The sequence below is a fragment of the Saccopteryx leptura genome, chromosome 10 (assembly GCF_036850995.1).
Source record: "Saccopteryx leptura isolate mSacLep1 chromosome 10, mSacLep1_pri_phased_curated, whole genome shotgun sequence".
NCBI classification, from domain to species: domain Eukaryota; kingdom Metazoa; phylum Chordata; class Mammalia; order Chiroptera; family Emballonuridae; genus Saccopteryx; species Saccopteryx leptura.
The window spans coordinates 9,763,361-9,785,355 of record NC_089512.1 but is presented as its reverse complement, the minus strand read 5'-3'; the positions used below and the strand labels follow the sequence as shown (position 1 = coordinate 9,785,355).

Below are 21,995 nucleotides of genomic sequence, written 5' to 3'. Positions count from 1 at the left end.
CACCTCTGCCTCCACTTGTGCACTGCGGGCTAGCCGGGCGGCGGGCGCGGCCCCAGAAGAGGCAGGTTCCAGTGGCACAAGCGGGGTTGGCTTCCGCCCGGGAAACTGAGGCACGGTGGGTAGAGGAGAGTGCGCCTCCGAGACTCCCGCGAACTGTAAGCGGCACGTCTGGGCCCGCCCAGGCCGCCCTCCAGTGGTCTCCACTTCGAGGCCCGGGCCGGCGCTGGCAGGGACTGGGCGCAGCTGGAGGCCGGGAGCCGGTCCGGGACTCGCAGGGGGCGGCGGGGCCAGCGGGGGAACCCCCGCGCCATCCCGGCGCTGGAGCGCGGACCGCGTGCGGGCCACCCCTCCAGAAGCCCCCGCCCGGCAAACCCGCCCCGCGCCCGCCCCCCGCGCGCCGGCCCCGCCCCGCGGCCGCTACCCCGCCTCCGCCTCCTCGCAAGCCCGGGACGTGCCGGGCTGGCGACCGAGCGGCGGGACGGCCCCCGGCGCACTCACTTCCGCGTCCCGCCGCCCTCCGGGCCGCGCGCGCTCAGCCACCGCCGCTCTCGGACAATAGGCCGCCCGCTCCGGCCGCCGCCAACTTCCTGCCGCGGCCGGGCCGGCCCGTGCGCCGGGGACCGCGCTGCCTCTCGGCGCGGGCCAGGATCGCAGCTGCGCGTTCGCGACGGTAAGCAGCGGGGACCGAGCGCGGGACGTGCCTGCGCCTCCGGCCGCCGCGCCTGCGAGCCAGCGGGCCGTCCGGTGGCCTCGACCCTCTCCGGCGAGCCGGCTGTACCCTGGCCCCGTCCGGCGGTGGCGGCTGCTGCCCTGTGGGTGTCCGAGTTTGGTTGGTTAAGGAGGATGTGATTTTTTTCCCCCCTATTTTTCCTTTTATGATTTGAAAAAAAGAAAAGAACGCTCTGTAAGCTGGGACAGGGAAGCGCCACCATCTGCCCCCACGTGGACACTTCTGAGGCGAAGAGGAGTTGGAAGAGTACTTGGTCCGAGGAGTTAGAAGAGTACTTGGTCCGAGGAGTTAGAAGAGTACTTGGTCCGTCTGGCCTTGAGGCCTCTACTTGCTTTGGACTCTGAGGCTTGGGGTCATGACTCTCACTCTGGGCAGGTGGAAGGTTTTACCTGTTCTGGGCTGGACTTGAGCCTGCTGTTCTTGGCCAGCATCATCCCCACCACCTCCTCCAAATACAGACACATACACACTGCCTGGCACCTGGCCTAGGCCGCCACACCGGTCTGCGACATGGATAAGTACGATGACTTGGGCCTGGAGGCCAGTAAGTTCATCGAGGACCTGAACATGTACGAGGCTTCCAAGGATGGACTCTTCCGAGTAGACAAGGGTGCAGGCAACAACCCCGAGTTTGAGGAAACGCGCCGGGTGTTCGCCACCAAGATGGCCAAAATCCACCTTCAGCAGCAGCAACAGCTTCTGCAAGAGGAGACCCTGCCCAGGGCTAGCCGAGGTCCTGTCAACGGTGGGGGCCGCCCAGGCCCACAGGCCCACCGGGAAGCTGGTGTTGTCAGCAAGCTGACCACGGACGGTGCTGCCAAGCCCCCTCTGGCTGCCTCAACAGGAGCTCCTGGGACAGCCACCGCCATCACAGTTGGGCAGCCCTTGTACCCACCCCAGGAACAGAGGACCAGGCCGTACGTCCGTGGCACGAGGGCTGGTAGCCAGGACTGTGGTTCCAGAGAGAGCCCGGCGAGCTCTGAGCTGTCTGCTTTCCATGGACTGAGCCCCTGCGAGGATCCCTCCTGCCTCACGCACGGAGACTATTATGACAACCTCTCCTTGGCGAGCCCAAAGTGGGGCGAAGAACCAGGAGTGTCTTCCAGCAGGCTGGGTGGAGGGAGTGGGTGGCCTGGCGCCCCGGGAAGTGATCCGTCATTGCCCAAACCCTCCAGGGATCCTCACCTGTACCAGCCGCAGCTTGCCCCAGGCTCCGGCAGGTCGTTTGAGAGCGGCCAGGATGGTGGGGTTAATGGCCGCAGCAGTGAGAGGCCAGTGGGTCTTTGGACCACTGCCTCCTCCCAGTGGGTGAGCCCTGGCCTTCCCTCCCCAGGCCCCGAGAATGGGGCCCTCCTGGGGCCTGCTCAGCCCAGGACCCCCCTCGCTGCACCGCTGGCCCGGAGCTGCCCCAGTCAAGGAGCTCTTCCAAGAACGAACTCTGGAGCGGGGAGTGAGGTTTCAGGCACGATGCCTAAACCAAATGTGCACCCTCAGCCCTGGTTCCAGGATGGGCCCAAGTCTCACCTCTCTAGCTCTGGGCCGTCATCTTTGCCAGCCAGCATGGACAGTTTGCATCTGGGTGGAGCGCCTGGGCTGGGTCCCAAGCCTGGCTGCACAGACGCTGGCATCGGTCCCAAGCTCAGTCCCACCAGCCGTGTCCATCCAGTGATGTCCACCCCACTCGAGCTGTCCTGTAAAGAAGGTCCCCCTGGCTGGTCTTCTGAGGGGTCTGTGCTCCCCGAGAGCCCCAGCCCCCACCGAGTGAGGCTGCCCTGCCAGACCCTCATCCCGGGCCCTGAGCTTGGGCCCTCGGCTGCAGAATTGAAACTAGAAGCCCTCACCCAGCGTTTGGAGCGTGAGATGGATGCTCATCCAAAGGCTGATTACTTTGGTGAGTGACAGGCTGGTGGAATTGCCCACAGTGGGTGATGGTGTTGCCACCAGGGACGCTGTAGCTCTCCTTGAGTGGCCTGTCCTTTTTCCTTTTTTTTTTTTTTTTTTTTTGCTTCCTCTTTCAGCTGCTTCTTCTGATTCAGAAACTTGAAAGCATCCCTGGGCAGAAAGTGGATCTTGCAGCTGGGATTTACCCACGTGTGAAGGGTGAAGGAGGGTGGGATTGCTCATGACTGCTTTTGATAAAGGGAAATGCTGTGATGTTGCTTCTCAAGGGTTTCAGGTGTATCTTAGAGCCTCTCACAGCGACTGGCTTATTCGGGACTTGAATGGGAGCAGCTTTTTCAGGTCCCGGGACCCCTGAGCATCAGTGGTTGGTTGGGCCAGGTGAGTCTGGCTATTTGAGGACCACAGTGGTCAGGCAGGGTCTGTCTCTGAATTGCTGTGTGTGTGTGTATGTGTGTGTGTGTGTGTGTCTGTCTGTCTGTGAGTAAGTACTGTGTGGAGTTGAGGCAGGTGTCACATTAACAAGAAAGAATTGCTTCAAGATCAGTGGTTTTCTATCTCTAGACTAGCCCCATCCCTTCCCCTGGGAACTGGTTAGAAACGCAAATTATAGGGCTGCACCCCAGACCTACTGCATCAGAAATTGGGGTGAGACCCGGCAAGCGGCATTTTCCCAAGCCAGCTGAGTTGACATTTGGGGAAATTTGAGACCCATGGACAAGGTCCCACTGCGGATCCCACTCCCCCACCTGCCTCCTGGGCTCCAGCCAGTAGCCAGACTGCTGACAGTAGGATGGAGGATGCTCCTTTCTGGTTTTTGCTCAGACTTTCAGATTTTGTTTTATTCTCTTGTTGGAAACCACAGGCTCTTGGAGACTGCTGGCTTCAGCCCTTTTTCTCCGCCTGGGGTTTGGAGGCGGCAGGAAGCAGCCCTAGCCTTCCGTGGAGTGATGGGGGACCTCACTGAAAGGCAGCCTGTTTTTAGAAGAGTCTGAGAGTTGTTTTTGTTTTTTCATTTTTGAACTCTGGATTGCTGGGGTCACTGTTTCTCCCTGTGAGGCCTGGGAAGCCAGGTCCCCCGGGTTACTGCCCCAGGGACAGAGGAGGACAGAGGCGGGGAGGCCCTGGGGGGCGGGGGCTGCCTGGCTGTTTTCAATCAGCCCTCTTCTCTGTGAATGGACGGTTCTGTCCCACGGTGCTTGGCGGGTCTGAGGCTCCAGTGGTGGCACTGAATTCTTGCTCCTCCGGAGGGCCTCATGGTGACCGCTGCACTGGGCAGTGAGGCTGGAGTGAGGATTGTTGCTTTATGTTTTTAGCACGTAGCATCGTTTTACTGAGAACCGTCTCCTCTTCTCTGCAGATTCCTCCCCCTTTGGGAATAGTGCTTAGCTGGAAATACTGTGGGTTTTTATTTTGTTTTATTTTATTTATTGATTTGAGAGAGAGAGGAAGGGAGAGAAAGAAACATTGGTCTATCCCTCTATGTGCCCTGACCGGGAATCAAACCAGCAACTTCTGTGCTTCGGAACAACGCTCTAACCAACCAAGCTATCCAGCCAGGGCGGGCTTTTTAGTTTACACTTTTGTTTTAACTTTTTTATTTCAAGTTCATTAAACAACAAAACAACAGTTTTCTCTTTTCAGGGAGGTACGTGTACACTGCCTATCAGAGCGGAGATGTTAGCTAACACCTTCATTCATTCTGCGCATATTTGTTGAGTGTCTGCCCTGCAGTACAGAGTGACCAGGACACATGGAAACTCGGCCTGCCCAAGCAGACAGTGTGGTAGAGGAGACACACAAAATAGATGAGCCAGTCTCAGGGAGAGAAGGAGGCTGAGGAGGCGTGGAGCCTCAAGGGCAGGGAGGGTTCCAGGTTTAGGTCAGGTCGTCAGGGAAGGTTCCACCCAGAAGGTGGCATTAGAGCAGAAGCTTGAAGGAGGTGAGGGAGTGGACCAGCGTCTGCCCAGGGGAAGGGGGTACTCAGCAGGGCAGGCAGCAGGAACAGAGGCCCTGGGGGCCTGGACTGGGCCAGGTGCAGGGTTAGACACGGGGCATGGACTATTTAATTCACTCGTCACAACGCCCCTGGGATGCAGGCTGTCGCTGGGATGCACTGCGCTGAGGAGGAAAGCGAAGCTCGGGGTCACACTGCCGAGGCGAGCTCTCAGGTGGCGCTGGGCGGGGCTGGCCGTGGAGCCCCCCAGCTTGGTTGCCATGGCAATGCCTCTCCCGGCGTTGCCGAGCTGCCCTCCGAGCTCAGTTGTGAAAACCGCGTGCGTTCCTATCGATGGCTTTCTAGAAAACGTGGTGAACTTCCACAGAACAAAATTAACCATTTTAAAGTGAACAGTTCGGTGGCACTGAGCGTATTCATAATGTAGTGCGCACACTGCTTCTGTCTAGTCCCGGAATGTTTTCCTCACCCCCAGAGGAAGCCCTGCATCCAAAACATTTGCTTCTCATTGTCTCCCAGCCCCTGGGAGTCACCAGTCCGCCTTCATCTAGACTTACCTGTTCTGGACACTCCACACAGAGGGAATCACATAGACTGCACGTGTATTTTCACTGCATTAGGCACCGTAGAAAATCCAAAAGATTTAAGAACACGTACAGTGAACAATTAAGTCTCTTTCCCACCCCTGTGTCTAGTCGGGTGTCCTGAGTATGATGAATACATGTCTGCCGGTGACAGTGGTGGCGTGCTGTCACCTGCTCTTTGCCTCTGCCCCTGAACAGTGTGTCTTGCCAGTTGTTCCATATCAGCATGTGTTGAGTTGGCTCAGTGTCGCCACTGTGGAGATGTGCCCCAGGTCACGTACGCAGCCTTCACTGAGGACCTTTAAAAGGGGCCGTGTGCAAGGTGCAAGCAGAGCTGAGGGATAGACTCCCAGGGGTGGGATTGCAGGGCTGGGGGTGGTGTTCCCCTCGTGTGCTGCCTAGTGGCTTTTCTTCAGTCTTGTGCCAGGGACCCCACTGCCCACCGTGGAGGGGAGGGCCTGCCTCGTGCCTGCTGTGGCAGCGAGCTTCCGTTTGCTCCGATGTGACCAGCCGTCCGTCCTCTGAGATCCGGCAGTCAGTTCTTGGCCCAGCGCCTGCCCTGGGGCCTGAGTGTACCCACTGTCTTCCCGGCCTGCCCGCCGTCTGCAGTACGAGGAGGTTGGACAGGCCGAGGGGCCCACTGCACCGTTGCCTTTCCTCCCCTAGATCTGGTGTTATTGGAAAGATTTTTGTCTGCCCAACACACTGCATTTGCTAAAGAACGATGAAGTTGTACTTCCAACTAGAATATCTACAGATAGGGGGCTTTTGCCAGAGAATCAGGGGTCAGGCAACTGTCGCCAGCAGTCAGTGTAGTAATCCTAGCCAGAGGCAGAGCCGAGGAGGAGTTTGGGTTGGTGACAAAGGCCCGTTCCTGGGGTGGACGAAGAAGGTGTCCTTGTGGGTATTTGACACTGTGGGAAGAGCTCGTGAATCCCTGCTGCCACCTTTGAGAACACTGAGGTCTGAGGGCACCTCAGTTTCCAGTTACTGACCGGCTAGTGACCGAGGGCTCTCCTGGTGCTGTCCGTGGCCGTCTCTGTGGGTGTGGTGCAGTGTGGTCCTAGCGAGGTGGTGCGCCCCTCCCCCCTTCTCCAGGATTCCTCTGCGGGGGCCTCGTGCCTGTCTGTCCACAAGGAAAGCGTTAAGGACAGGCCTGACGCTGCTAGGAGACTCTGGCTGGCTTTCCGGCCTTCCGAGGCCTCGCTCTTGGGAGACGCCTCCCGGTGCTGTGTGGCGTGGCTTCTGTTTAAACACCACTGTTTGCGCCGCGGAGGAAGCGAGGAGGACATTGTGCCTTTTGTTTAATCTTTCCCGCCTCTTCCTCCGTGGTGTTCATTTGTCTTCCTCACGCGGGCCTCTCCTCCCTGTCCCAGGAGAAAGGACACAAATAAACCACCTGTCCCAGGCTGGGTTCCCTAGGACGCTGACTCTGAGACAGTTTAGGGTGCAGGAGGTTTCCTCGGGGGTGCTCCTGGGACCCCTTCCTGCAGAGGGAGGGGAAGGAAGGAAGGAAGGGGGGTGGACAGAGGAGAGCTTCAGCCACCACGCGGGCCTGCAAGCCTGGGCTGACTTGTGTACCCCCAGAAACCAGGCATGTCAGTAAACCCAAGCCTAGTGCTGAAGTAGGAGGGGGCAGAAGGTCATCAGCCCTCCAGCCCTGTCTGAGCAGCCGCGGGAGCAAGTGCGGTCTCCTGGGAATTCATCCAGGTTCCTTCTGGGGACATAGTGCCAGGACTGGGGTCCAGGTGTCCATTGCCATGCAAGTAAACTTCTGATCCTCCGGGTAACGCTTGTAAGTGACACCCAAGATGCCAGTTCTGCCTGTCTAGCCCTGCAGGCGCACACCTGAGATGTGGGGACACCAGTCCTTTAGAAATTGGGTAACCAATGTGCATTTTTGTTTATTAGACCAGGTAATCTTCCCTCAAAGTCAGGAGGGCATAAGTTTTTTAACTTTTTTTTTCTTTTTTCAAGTGAGAGAGGAGGGGAGATAGAACTCCACATGCATCCTGACCAGGATCCACCTGGCAACCCCTGTCTGGGGCTGATGCTCTGCCCATCTAAGGCCATGCTCACAACTGAGCCATTTTCAGTGCCTGAGGCAGAGGCTCCCGGGAGTGATCCTCAGCACCCAGGGAAATGCTTTCAAACCAATCGAGCCATGGCTGTGGGAGGGGAAGAGAGGGAGAGAGAGAAGGAGGGAGAGGTGGAGAAGCAGATGGTCACTTCTCCTGTGTGCCCTGACTGGGAATCGAATCCGGGACATGCACACACCTGGCTGGTGCTCTACCGCTGAGCCAACCGTCCAGGGCCAAGTTTTTAAGTGTTTATTGATGTATAATAGACACATATTGTAGGTGCTCACAAAAGTGGACACATGCATGTAAGCTGCACCCAGTCCAAGACACAGAACGTCACCGGCACCCAAGAGGTTCCTACCTGTGTCACCACCCCCCTTGAAAGATACCATAGGTGTGACTTTTGATTGCAAACGTGAGTTTTTAAGCAGTTGTGTGAAATAAATTCTACAACCTTAAGCAAATTTAAAAACATTTCCTGGCAGGTTTGGGGATGAATGGGCCGTGGTCAGAGTGCCGCGTGGGCTGCAGATAGCTGGGAACTGGCAACGTCAGCGTGGCCGGACCATCGCCGCCCACTGGGCTGTCCAGCTCACCCTGTAACGTGGCTGCTCCTGCGTGGTCAGCGGGCAGGGCTCGGGCACCAGGGGTCTTCCACGTTCTCAGAGGTGATAGGCTTGCCCTCATCCCCCCCCCCACCTGCAGCTCTGTCCACAGGCTTGCCCTTCAGAGGTTCGGCGGGGACAGGAGGGTCAAGCGCCTGTAATTCATTCCGAGTGTTCGTCTGTGCACTGATGCCACGTCAGCGAGGTGCCTGGTCGGGTCCCGCGCTGTTGGCACCGGAGCTGCATGGGGGAGCCCTCGACGCTCAGGCTCAGGCGTGGCACTTGGCAGGGACACTGTGGTTCTCTTACCATGCTCTTCAGTCTCCGGCCGGGCTCCGGCCCACTGTGCTCACTGGCCTCCATCGCGCCGGCCTGCTTGCTGGCCCCTGAGCGTGGGGTGTTCTTTCCCACACCGGGTTCTTGGCCTTCCCCAGCCAGCGTCCTTCTGGCCAGCACGGTGCTGCTTGCCCCTGTCACCCCCCTCGGGACAGCGGGTCTCCAGCTGCAACGCTGGCGTGTCCTGACATCGGTTTCCCACGGTGGCTGCCTGGTCCCATCAGGCTGCTGCTCCCTGAGGTCCTCCCGCCTTGGGATGGCGTTTCTGCTGTGTCCCTTTGTGACCAGGAAAGAATGTTTCATCCATCTCATTCTCCTGCTCTTTCCATTCGTAATCCGGCGCATGAAGCTGACCTTTCGACACGGCCATTCTTGCCAGAGATTTTTTTTTTTAAAGTTGGATTTCTTTACATGTGTTGATTTAGGACTCCCACGCAGGAGACGGAACGGCGGAAGCAAGGCACGCATCTGAGAGTGAGGAAGCCAGGGGTTCTGGGCCTGAGCCTCCAGCAGGCCCAGGTGTGACCCTGGGCAGGCTGCCCTGCCTCTGTGCTGAGCTGGCCACTCGACCTGAAGCTCAGCGGCTGTGACTTGGGGTACACTTGAGTGCCTGGATTTTAGCTGACCGAGTGACCAGGCGGCGGGCAGCAGCATTTTCCGCTGTGGCGAGAGCCTGGAGAGGCAGAGGGCTGAATAGCGTTATCCCCCTCCCAGGTCTCTACAGGGTTAAATAAACAAATTATTTCTTTTAGTTGCATTTTTAATTGTAAGTGATAATCACTTGCACTTTAGGTTTTCTGGAAGAGGCATGCCATTAAAACAAGAACTGTGGATCACTGACGTGCCGCTTCCTAGGACAATCAGCGTTAAGCTTTTCTGCAGAAACTTCCCAGTGCGAAGCGCGCCTGAGGCCTGTCGGGATGCAGGATGCATCGAGCACTGAGGTGCTTGGCTCTCTGGCCAGATGTAGAAGCGTTTTCTGAGATAGAGGCCAGTCTGCTCTGCAGAATGTGTCTGGTGAATGTGAGATTGGATAGGACGAGGGAGCTCCTTCAGGAAACAGTCAAATGTGGGAGCCACTGTTTGACACCCCCCCCACCCCCACCCCCGCCCCCACCAAGGCCTTTTGAGATTCACATTCTAGTGAAACTTGGTCTGCAGTCTGGGGGGACAGCTGTGAGCACCGGCCGTGGGGCTCTTTGACCTTGTTTTTGCTGGCATGTCCCAGGCCTCCTCTGTGGACTCCTGTAATGTCCTCAGTGGTGCTAGGTCTCTGTCTGGGCCATTGGACACAGGACAGTGGCCACAGGGCCTGGCACTGCCAGGACCCCACACGGTGGCGGCTCAGTGGATGTCTTGAAGGAACGGAGGGGCGTCAGTTAGGGCGTGAAAGGGGAAAGAGAAGGCATTTTTAGCTGGGGTTATGGCTCTGAGATAGTTTTGCTAAAATCTGTTGAAAGGTTGCTCTGTGCCGGGCTTTGCAAATCATCTCATCAAGTGCATTAGCATGTTTAATCCTCCCAACAACCCAATTTCATTATCCCCATTTTATAGGTGGGGAAACTGAGGTACACAGAAATTAAGTAACCCACCTAATACATTTATTAAGGAGCTATGCTGAGTCCGAGATCTTGGCCACCATGCTGGGCTGCCTCTCAGCTCCGGGGAGCACAGTGGTTTTCTGACAAAGGAAACTTCAGGGGACTGTGGCCACATTAGGTCAGGGCATTGGGGGGGGGGCACCTGAGCTGGCGGGAGGAGCTGGATCCCACTCCTGGGGTGGGGGCAACCCAGGTTCCTCTTCAGGCCAGGAGCCCCCCTTTGCAGGGCAGCGATGGAACCTTGGAGGTCAGAGGCACATAGAGGGTGACCTTGACTGCGCACAACCCTCGGGTCCCTGACTTCTCATGTCCCTCTGAAGGGTGCAGGTTAGGGCAAGGGGGCCATGCACTCGGGGTACTTGTGTGATACCCCCAAGTGTTGCGGACAAGTATAGGGGGTGTCAGCCGTGATGCCCTGGTCAGTGGCCACCCCAGGCTATGTGCGGAGGTGCTTGAACCCAAATGTTGGATGGAACTGTGCTCGGAGCCCATCCGGTAAACTGAACAGAAACCTTACCCTAAACGAGACGGGCCCCCCGAGTTTCCAGGGCGCGTCACTGCCGGGCAGCACTTGCCAGCACATGTTTATAACTGCTCCAGGCTTGTCTCGCATTTGTCCCCTCCCAGGGAAGCCAGCTGGACGCAGAATCTCACGGTCATGCTGGAAGGCCGAGACTTTCTGCTTGAGTCTTCCAAAGGGAATAGTTGAGGGATCGGTGGTCAGGTTATTTTTAAGCTTCGAGAGCCCTGCGCTTAGACTTAGCTCTGCTCCTTCCTCACCCTTCTGGTTCTGTGACTCACGCACGCGTGTCCCGGGAGAGCCAGGCCCGCTTACTCCCGGTTACCGGAAGTCTGTCGGGAGCATATCAGGGGCCTCTATCCCCCTCCTCGCACACATGGCGTTTGTAGCATAGAGAACGTTCTGGAAGCCTACCATGATGCTGCCATCCCACCGGCCTGCTTGCTGGCCCCTGAGCGTGAGGTGTTCTTCAAAAGAAGAGGTCTTGAGTTTATAAAGCATTCCTGAAGCCCCTCTGACCACAACAGCAGCTTCCCTGTTCCCTGGGGCCTCCTCCTGTCAGCTGAGCTGATGGTTTCCTTTCACGGGCGGAACCCAACTGTGGCCCTGCTCGCTCACATGACAGTGGGCGCTCGTCCAGGGGACGGGGTGGGAACCTCGCATCTGCTGAACTGTCGCCCGTCCTGTCCCCCCTCGCCCACCTCCATTCGCATTGCTTCCTGGTGATGCGGTCGGCACGGGATTTAGAAAGAGCTGGATTTCGGGCAGTGCCACTGACGGCGGCCGTGGCTGGGCTCCAGCGCGTTTGCTGACAAAGCTGTCTTCACCTTGACCGTGCTGGCGGCCAGGAGAGCCAGTGGCGGGCTGTGCCAGCTTGGGCACCTGGCTTCCCTCTCCTGCCCTCGGGCCCCTCGCCCTTTGGGGAGTGGGTGTCCTGTGTCGTTATAATTCTGTGCGCTTTCTTGTGCTGCGGGGGTCAGGGCTGTAGGCTGGGAGGAGTCCCGGCGCAGAGGGTGACCGTGTTGAGAGGCAGGACCTGCTTCAGACACTGGGTGTGGGGCGCGTGCGTGTCCGTTGAACGGGGAAGAGTAGCCAGCAACAGAGTGGAGATGGCTGGGGTGGTGAGGGCGTGAAAACCCCGTGTCTGAATGGACACCCCTGGGCAGCAAGCGAGTGGATGGTGATGTCAGGCACATGTTTGAGTTGGTCTGTCAGCTCCCTCTGGGAGCTCATGGTGTCCCAACCAGGGTGACTCAGAGGTGTCCTCCCCCACCAATAATGCTTGTTCATCACTGGCCTGGCTCATGGACTCAAAACTACATTCTTTGGTGGAGGGGATGTTTAAGCTATATGCTAAAGAGGCGCTTAAGAAATAAGGAAAACGCCTGACCAGGCAGTGGCGCAGTGGATAGAGCATCGGACTGGGATGCAGAAAGACCCAGGTTCGAGACCCCGAGGTCACCAGTTTGAGCGCGGGCTCATCTGGTTTGAGCAAAAGCTCACCAGCGTGGACCCAAGATCGCTGGCTTGAGCAAGGGGTTACTTGGTCTGCTGAAGGCCCGTGGTCAAGGCACATATGAGAAAGCAATCAATGAACAACTAAGGCGTTGCAACAAAAAACTGATGATTGATGCTTCTCATCTCTCCGTTCCTGTCTGTCTGTCCCTATCTATCCCTCTCTCTGTCTCTGTAAAAAAAAAAAAAAAAAAAGAAAAAGAAAGAAAGAAAGAAATAAGGAAAACAAGGAAATAAAACCAAACACTGAATTAGTGCTAAGATTCAACAATATGAAACACAGGGCCTGGTCTACAGGAGGGAGTGACTGATAAAGTGTTCACTGAATGAATGAGTCATGGTGTGTATTGATAACGTTATGCAATCAGAATAAAAAATGGAAGCGTTTTGGTCACAGCGCCGCTGTTTGCTCAGACACAGCGGGTGCCACCAGTGTAATCTCCCCGTAACTTGTGCTCCGTGGGGGCCGTGATGCCCTGTGCTGATATCTGTCACGGCCTGACAGCGTATCAGAGTTGAAGGGGAGCTTATTGGGCGAGGACTTGAGTGACATGTCTGGTGGTGGGTGGGCCAGACACGGGCAGGGGGAGCTGAACACGGGGTGGGGGTGGGGGTGGTGGTGCTGTAAATGTAGAGACGTCCCTTTCTGTTGCCGACTTGAGATGTGACCACATCTGGAGCAGAAGGGAATGTCAGTCTGATGCCACATCACCTGCGTGACTCGGGAGGTTTCCTGTCTCGCCCGGAGGGTGGTGCTCTGGAGTCCTGAAGCTGGAGTTGTAGGCGTGGACCCTAGTGAGTCACTGACTTTTGTACTGTGTCCCCATGGCTCTCACCTGCACCCTCGCTGTCCTGCCCCAGACCCTTCACCCACCGCTGTCCATCATCACATCCAAGCCCAGATCACCCGTTCCCTCAGCAGCCGTTGTGGAACACCAGCTGTATGCAAGGGGCTGAAGAGAACCAGCGGGGCCTCCTCTGTGTGTGGAACCCCCCCTGGTGGAATGTGCGCTCCACACGGGAGTGAACGGTCTGTCCTGTTCACTGTTGTATCTTCAGGGCCCGGGGCAGCGCCTGGCACATAGCCCAAGCCCAGAAAGTCCCTGTTGAATGAATGAGCAAATGCCCTGGCCAGCGGAGGGTGAGGGACATTCCCTGACACCTTCTGAGTGTCAGTGCTTTGAGTGAGGGTATCAGTGCCATAGTGGGCACACCTCCCGCACTCACAGGTTACGGAGGCCACCAGCGTGCTGGGCTAGCTTTCCTCATCCATGGCCCTGACCAGCAGTTGCTTGGATGAGCTCTCCCTTGTGGGTAGAAGTGCCTTGGGCAGCTGAGGACTGGAGGGGCTGGAAGAGGTTGGAATGCCATGATTTGTCTGGGTGGAAACTTCACGGAGCTCAGGGACCAGCTCCACTGAGTCCTGGGGAGGTTGGGATGGGAGCAGGGAGACATCCTGGCTGGCTCGCGTGTTTTAACCCGAGAAAACATTTGCATTAAACAAAAACAAAAGTCACAGTTTGAGGAGCTGTTTACTCTGCATTCTCATGCCTCAGGTTCCCCATCAGGAAAACATGGATATGGTTGTTGTGAAGACTAAATTAATTGGTATATGTCTGTACTGTCCAGCATGGGAGGTGGTAGCCACAGGCAGTACTAAGCACTTCAAAAGGTGGCTGGTCCTAATTGAGACGTGCTCTCAGTGTGAAATAGACCTGCACTTTGAAGACTTGGCCTGGGAAAAAATGTAAATAGCTCATTAATATTTTTACATTGACTTTATGTGTTTAAACAAGAATACTTTGGCCCTAGCCGGGCTCAGTTGGTTAGAGCATCATCTCAATACACCAAGATGGCAGGTTCGATCCCCGGTCAGGGCACATACAAGAATCATCCAGTGAATGCATGAATAAGTGGAACAACACATCTCTCTCTCTGCCCTCTACTCTCTTTAAAATCAACAAAAAATTTTTAAAAAATAAATAAAATTGATAAAAATTTATTAAACAAATGAGAATACTTTGGATCTCTTGGGCTGACTAAATGGATGATTAGAATTAGCTTCGCCTGTTTTTACTTTTTAAGCGTGGCTACTTGAAAATGTAAACCCACAGCCGGCTTGCCTTGTTTTTCTGTTGGACGGGGCTGTGCTGTGTGTGGCAGTCCGCGCAGGGCATGGCGTAGGGTGAGCGCTTCCGTACAAGCGCTTGCAATGAGCCGTTTCTCAAAAATGTCAGAGCATCTTCACCCTGTCCCGTCGAGCCAAGTTGATTTATTCAGCTCCACAAATACTCGAACAAAGAGATGAGAAGGGAGACCGATTTCATGATTGCCGTCCCGTTCCCCTGCAGTGAGCCCACCAAGTGAGGCTCATGTGCTCAGATGGAGGAAGGAGGTGCTCTGGGGCCCTAACCTGGCATCTGCGTGGGACACGACCGAGCAGGTGGCCATGGAGCTGAGCCAGTTTTCCAGAATCTTAAGAACACACTGTGTTGTGCGAGTACAGGCAGGGCGTCCAGAGAGACCGCCCAGCCCCTCGCTGCGGTTAGAGAAGTGAAAAACGCTGTTTCCTGTGGAGAGGGGTGGGCGGGGCCCTTTGGGATGTGGCTCCGCTGGGCCCAGCTGTCGGCCCGCCCACACCCTGTGCCGCTGGCTAGGCTCTGGAGGTCTTGCCGGGCATGGGTGTGTGTGTGTGTGTGTGTGTGTGTGGCCAAGTTGGGGTGGCTTTCCCGGCAGCTTCCAAAGACCCCATTGTCTGGGGCCTGTTTTGATGCAGTTGTGACCGTCCTCTCAGGTGGCGGGGCTGACACAGAGGCCCTTTGTTGGCCCGCCACAGAGGTCAGTTTTAGAACCGGTGGCCCCTCCTCTGCCTGTGGCCTACCTGTAGCTACCGCCTCTCTGGGTTACCACACCTGACAGTGGGCATGGGGGTGTGGGGTGGGGGAGCCCTGCCGAGGGCTCAGCTGGGGGCCCAGGGGGGCCCAGGATGAGGGGCGGGGAGACGGGGCCCCAGCCTGTCTGTACACTGCGGGCTTCTCATCTCTGCACTGGTCACGTGGGGCCCCTTCTGACTGTCCCCTGCCCTCCCCCGTGCAAGGGAGAGGCTGTGGACCCTCACCTCTCAGTGGAAAGGGTGTTAAGGAATTCATGCCTGTGTGTTTTTTATTTTTTAAACTTCCATTTCCATATAGTGAAATGTTTAGTTCCAGAAGTTTTGACAGATGCGTGCACCTGTGTAACCCACGCTCCTATCAAAGTATCAAAAGTCTCAGCCCCAGAAAGTTCCCTCTCACCTCTTCCCAGTCAGCGGCCGCCCCAGACAACTTGTAACACAAGTGGGTTTGTGCAGCGCTCCTGTAGCATGGGCCCTGATTATTGTTCAGATTCTGTTTAGCGAATCTGCCTACTTGCTAAAATTTATTTGTAACCTCCAGATCAAAAGTCAGCTCTGGCCTGACCGGGCAGTGGCGCAGTGGATAGAGCATTGGACTGGGACGCGGAAGGACCCAGGTTCGAGACCCCGAGGTCGCCAGCTTGAGCCCGGGCTCATCTGGTTTGAGTAAGGTTCACCAGCTTGGACCCAAGGTTGCTGGCTTGAGCAAGGGGTTATTCAGTCTGCTGTAGCCCCGCAGTCAAGGCACATATGAGAAAGCAATCAATGAACAACTAAGGTGTCGCAATGAAAAACTAATGATTGATGCTTTTCATCTCTCTCTGTTCCTATCTGTCCCTCTCTCTGACTCTCTCTCTCTGTCTCTGTAAAAAAAAAAAAAAAAAAAAGTCATCTCTGTGATGATCATTTGGGGACATGCGCAGAGCAGTGAGAAATTTGAGTCACCTGCAGATGTTCTGGCTGAGGTCTGGTGGGGTGACGCTGTGCCTGCCGGTTTCAGCTCCCGTCCTGTAAACAAGTGTCCTCTTTGTGGTCTATCTGGTGCCGTGGGTTTTTTTTTTCTTTTTTCAGTTCTGTGCTCTTTGTGATGATTTCTCTGTTTTAAATGGCCCCCAAGAGCGGTGCTGAAGTGTTGTTGCCCAATGTTCTTAAACGTGAGAAGGTTCTGATGTATCTCCTGGAGAAAAGTACGGGCATTACATAAGCTTTGTTCAGGCGTGAGTCAGAGTGCTGTCGGCGCGAGTTCAATGTCAGTGAGCCAACAGTATATACTAAATAAGGTGTCTTAAACAAACACAGATAAAACAACGTTATGTATTGATTGGCTGTTGAAAATGTGGCCAGAGGCCCGCGGGAACCTAACCTCCTGTTTCCTCTAGGACAGGGGTCCCCAAACTTTTTACACAGGGGGCCAGTTCACTGTCCCTCAGACCGTTGGGGGCCGGACTATAAAAAAAAACTAGGAACAAATCCCTATGTACACTGCACATATCTTATTTTAAAGTAAAAAAACAAAATGGGAACAAATATAGTATTTAAAATAAAGAACAAGTAAATTGACCAGTATTTCAATGGGAACTATGCTCCTCTCACTGACCACCAATGAAAGAGGTGCCCCTTCCAGAAGTGCAGCGGGGGCCGGATAAATGGCCTCAGGGGGCCACATGCGGTCCACGGGCTGTAGTTTGGGGACCCCTGCTCTAGGAGCAGTGTGGTTCAGGACGCGCTAGCTCTGTGTTTGCAGTGACTTGATAGGAGGTGACTCCGGTGAATAACGAGGACTTTCTGTAGTGCTACTGCCGGCGCTGTTTGTCAGCCCACCGCGTCAGGTGGTGCGAAGGTATCCGAAGGCTTTTGCTACATTGTGCCGCACTGCTTTCCTGAAAGGTTGTTGTATTTATTCTTCTACTAACAGATTGCCCTTTTTTCTCTGCACCCTTCATGACCGCCATTATCATTGTTTCTTGTCTTTGCCAGGGGACCAGGGACAAGTGGCGTCCCCTCCTTTGCGTCTGACCCCGGGCAAGGACCAGGGACAAGTGGCGTCCCCTCCTTTGCGTCCGACCCCGGGCAAGGACCAGTGACAAGTGGCGTCCCCTCCTTTGCGTCCGACCCCGGGCCAGGTGGCACGGCTCTTCCTGAGCGGAGCGGAGCGGAGTGGCCATTCCTGTTTCAGACCGGAGCTGAGAAAGCAAACCGGCCCCTGTCCGGGGAGACTGGAAGCGAGGGAAAGGGCAGAGAGGGTGAGCCCCGAAACTGCAGGAGCTGCAGGGGGTGCAGGCCTTGCTGGGGGAGACCTTGAACTTTCTTCTTCCTCCAGAGAGGAGAGCGGCGGGCAGGGAAGGAGGCGTGCCCGGGCTGGGAGGCTAGCTCGGCTTGCGCTGGTTGGGAAATCGCGATTGAAACTTCCTTTCCCACTGCAGTGAAGAGAGGTCGTGGTTGGTTTTGAGCAGCTTTCAGAGCGAAGATAGCAGACTGGCGCAATGACCCCCGGAGATAGAATGGCCTTAAATACTTCCTTTGTGGCGTGCTGAGAGTTCATCCCTTGACTTGGGAGCCACAGGGCACATGGTGGAGAGGGCAGAGGCAGGGAGACCCGGGGTGCCAGGTAGGGTATGGTTCGTTGTTGTGTTATCTACATCCAGGGTTCTCAACCTTGGCTACACCTGATTATCCGCTGAGGTGGTTTGGCCCCGGCCCCCAAACTGAAACCCATGGTCATGCCCATGGTCATGGGGGGCATCACCACTGATTCCCATAGCCAGCCTTGAGAGATGGCCATCTGAATGAGCGGCAGGAGCCCAGCACCCACTGCCTCTGGGTGTGTGTGTGTGTGTGTGCACACACGAGCTTATAGTGCAGTCAGGGGGAAGACCATTGCTGGGGTCCCTGGTCCGGCTCTCCCCCGAGCTCTTGGCTACTCTTCCAGAACCTGTTGACTCCCAGAGCTTGTCCAGGTCCAGAAGCTGCAACTCTCAGCTGAGAACAAGCCTTGGTCAACTTGTATCTGGAACAATTCATTCAGCTGTGTTCCAGGCAGCCCTGTCCCCTCCCAGCCCACCCCCAAACACCGACTGGACATCCTGACTGCTGCCTCAACCCCCTTTCAACACAGTAGGTGGTTGACAGCTGTGTGACCCCCTGTAAAGTGCGGGCATCCGTGCAGAGCTAAAGAGGCTGCCCCTAGATGTCCGGTGAAGGGAGGGGCAGCTCAGGAGGGCTCCCTTCCTCCCTGAGAGGGGAGTGGTTACTGGATGGGGCGTACCATGTGAGCTGGGGCTCGGGACCACACCCGCTGCCCAGCTGATGGAGCCTATTTCAGTCCTTGTAACAGAAGATGACTCGGGCATCGGCCAGGCTGGCGGGGCGGTCAGGTGAAGGAGGGCTGCAGGGTCGCAGCCCGCGGTCAGGTGAAGGAGGGCTGCAGGGTCGCAGCCCGCTGTCCACTGTCCACAGGCAGGAGGCAGAACTCGGCCACCACCAATCCTCCCGCGGAGGCTGCTCTGCTGGCCCTGTGTGTGCACCCTGCCTTTGCAGGGCAGTGGGAAGCTGCCGTGGCCCTGCACCCAAGTGAATTTTTGGCTCTGGGTAATACCAATTTGAGATAACTTATTTCCTAGGGAACCGCGCCCAGGCCCGGCTGGGCGGGGGCTGCATTCGATCCGTTTCACTGTGTCATCGGTCCTCAAGTAATCCTCCTGGAACCAGTGTTGGGGACCGGGACGTTCCACGAGGCGGGTGGTCTCTCTGTCCCACCCAAATCAAAGTGCGGTCTTCCTTTTGCCTGTTAGGTGGAGTTGAGAAAACTTTCTCCCCCATTAAGCAGCTTCACAACCACTGCTGCACACAGTCTGTACTTCACCAGTGCTGTCCATACGGAGCTGCCACAATAATGGCGGTGGCGGTGACAACAGGAACAATAAAACGTCACATTTCCTTAGGAGTGAACGTTCCTACCTTGAAGAGCTTTTAGGAAGGCCTGTTTCGTTGCTCTGTCCTCTTAGAGGACGTTACGTCTCAGAAAGTCATAGCGTTAGTGTTTGCCATCGGTGCCCGGATTTTCTCTATCACATGAAGTGTGTGTGAGGCTCTGGACGGCTGCCCAGCAGTAGCCTCCACCTGGGAGGGGCAAGTCCAGGGTCCCCATTTTCCCCGAGGTTCTGCCTGGGGGCAGCCCCGCAGGTCTGGGTCACATCTGTTGGTAAGAGTCTCAGAGCATCTTAGGAGAAAGCCTTGCCCTCCTGGACTCTCAGCAGCCCCTTTTTATTGATTGATTGATTGATTGATTTTGAGAGAGAGAGAGAGAGAGAGAGAGAGAGAGAAACATAAATTTGTTGTTCCACTTATTTATGCATTGACTGGTTGATTCTTGTATGTGCCCTGACTGGGGATTGAACCCACGGCTTTGGCATACAGGGGACAACGTTCTAACAGTGGAGCTACGCGGGCCAGGGCCCTGCAGCTGCTCTGAAGCCCTGCCTTCCGCCCGAAATGTGCAGTGTCTGTCTTCTGCGCTTCCTCTCCGTCACCCCCGCCCCCCCTGGATCAGAGTCACTTCCCATCCCCTCCTGGGTCCCTGGGCCCCTCTGGAGTTTCCTTACATCCAGCCCTGCCCCCTCCAGCCCAGCTGGCTCAGTGCTGCCACATGACTCACCCCACAGTTGTGCACATGCCTCTGGCCTTCCTGTGGCTGCGCCTTCTCTTACCTTTTCCTGAACCGAGAAGCCCTCCCTCCCCCTGCTCTGGCTTTTGAGTGCGTTCAGTGCTTATTTGGCCCCTGCTGTGTGTGAGGCACTCTGATTTCTTTCTGTCTGTGGGGACACAGCCATACGTGCAGCTAGGCCCGGCCTGAGCTCAGCAAGCTCACTCTCAAATTGATGGGAGGAGACGTGTGCTACTAGCTCTACCTGGCGGAACACCACGAGCTGCAAGAGAGCGGTGGGCGAGGGGCTCACACCTTCCCTGGGGGCTCCTGCCTCCGTTGTAATCTTTTAAAATGGGAAGCTGTCCCTCATCCTTGACCTTTCCTGTGGGAATATTATGATTTTTAAAAATCCCATACAGCCTGACCAGGCGGTGGCGCAGTGGATAGAGCGTCGGACTGGGATGCGGAGGACCCAGGTTCGAGACCCTGAGGTCGCCAGCTTGAGCACGGGCTCATCTGGTTTGAGCTAAAGCTCACCAGCTTGGACCCAAGGTTGCTGGCTTGAGCAAGGAAGGGGTCACTCGGTCTGCTGAAGGCCCATAGTCAAGGCACATATGAGAAAGCAATCAATGAACAACTAAGGTACTACAACGAAAAACTGATGATTGATACTTCTTATCTCTCTCTGTTCCTGTCTGTCTGTCCCTATTTATCCCTCTCTCTGACTCTCTCTGTCTCTGTAAAAAAAAAAAAAAAAATCCCATACAGCCACTTTGCTGCCACAGTTTGACGGTTTCTTTCTTTTTTTTTTTTTAATATTTTTTTATTTATTCATTTTAGAGAGGAGAGAGAAAGAGAGAGAGAGAGAGAGAGAGAGGAGGGGGGAGGAGCAGGAAGCATCAACTCCCGTATGTGCCTTGACCAGGCAAGCCCAGGGATTCAAACTGGCGACCTCAGTATTTCCAGATCGACGCTTTATCCACTGCTCCACCACAGGTCCTGACATAGACCGGTTTCTTATAGAACATATGCTCCCCATACAGTCTGCCAATCGTGCTCCTTCGTGTTTGTCCGCACATGGATATTAATAGCAGCTGTGTTCACAGTCACCACAACCCGGAAGCAACCAAGAGGTCATCTTCAGTAGGTGAATGCATAAATAAACCGTGGGACATCCAGACAGTGGAGTATTACTCAGCGCTACAGAGAAATGAGCTCTCAAGACATGAGAAGACGTGGAGGAACCTTCAGTGCATATGACTGAGTGAAAGGAGCCACTCTGAAAAGGCCACATGCACTGTGTGACTCCAGCTGCGTGACACTCTGGGAATGGCAGAACTGCAGGTGCCAGATGTTAGAGGGGAGCTTGGAGGGGTCGGCGGAGCACAGAGGGTTTTCAGGGCAGGGAGAATACTCTACAGGACATGATACTGGTAGTTCCCTATCCTCATACATGTGTCCAGAGCCATGGAACGTACCACGTGTGAACCCTCATGTAAACTGTGGCCTCTGGTGACAGTGATGTGTCAGGGCAGGTTCATCGGTCCTAACAAAGGCACCACTCTGGCCTGACCAGGTGGTGGCGCAGTGGATAGAGCGTCAGACTGGGATGCGGAAGGACCGAGGTTCGAGACCCCGAGGTCGCCAGCTTGAGCGCGGGCTCATCTGGCTTGAGCAAAGAGCTCACCAGCTTGGACCCAAGGTCGCTGGCTCCAGCAGGGGGTTACTCAGTCCGCTGAAGGCCCGCAGTCAAGGCACATATGAGAAAGCAATCAATAAACAACTAAGGTGTCGCAACGAAAAGCTGATGATTGATGCTTCTCATCTCTCTCCGTTCCTGTCTGTCTGTCCCTATCTATCCCTCTCTCTGACTTTCTCTGTCCTTGTAAAAAACAAAAAACTCACTCCATTTCCTGAGCTCCCCAGGTAATCTTGGGAGGCAGAGGCCCCGGGCACACGCGTACTTTCTGCTGGGGCCCTTCGTGCCCAGGACCCCAGGACCCCCAAGCCACAATCTCTGGTCCGAGGAGGGTGGGCTTGGCCTCCTTCGCAGGCTACTGCCAAGAAAGGGCTCTGCTCCCACCAGGAAGCTGCTGTGTGTGGATTTGTTGGTGCCTGAAAATGTGGAAACGTTAAGTTTCGAACCCCTTGGGCCTTCTTTTCCCCCTTACTCCTGTAGCCCGTTACACATACAGAGGGGTGGGCGCGGCGTAGAGGCAGCCCGACTGTGGGCCTTCTTTTTAATCTTTGAATGTCGGTTTCTTCATCTGTAAAATGGTGACACTTCCTCTTTTATAGGATTGTTATTAAATGACGAAACACCTATAAATTGTGTAGCCCTGTGCTTGGCACATACGATGTTTAATAATTCCTATTGAAGATAGAGTGACAGGGACTGGGTTGACCTCCTGCCTGAAATGAAATAATCACAAACAAATAAAGCAAAAAAACACAAAAAAACAACCCACATAAAAGATGTGAACCAGGGGTTTTCAAGATACCGGATATCAGGCAGGCAGTGAAGGACAGTGACATGTGAGGGACTGGTGAGCCCTGTGACTGCTACAGCTCACTGCCCAGGGGGCTCAATGCCAGAGGGTGGGGGTTTATTGGGGGGGGGTGTACTACT

General features: G+C 55.6%; 1 protein-coding gene across 1 annotated transcript in view; it reads left to right on the top strand.

Moving 5' to 3' along the window:
- Nucleotides 1-453: 453 nt before the first annotated feature.
- LIMD1 (LIM domain containing 1) overlaps nt 454-21,995 on the top strand; it is a 57,391-nt gene continuing 35,849 nt past the window's right edge. The window contains exon 1 of the mRNA XM_066352119.1: nt 454-2,621. Coding sequence (XP_066208216.1) covers nt 1,241-2,621 — 1,381 coding nt within the window. The 5' untranslated portion in view covers nt 454-1,240. The remainder of the gene's footprint in view (nt 2,622-21,995) is intronic.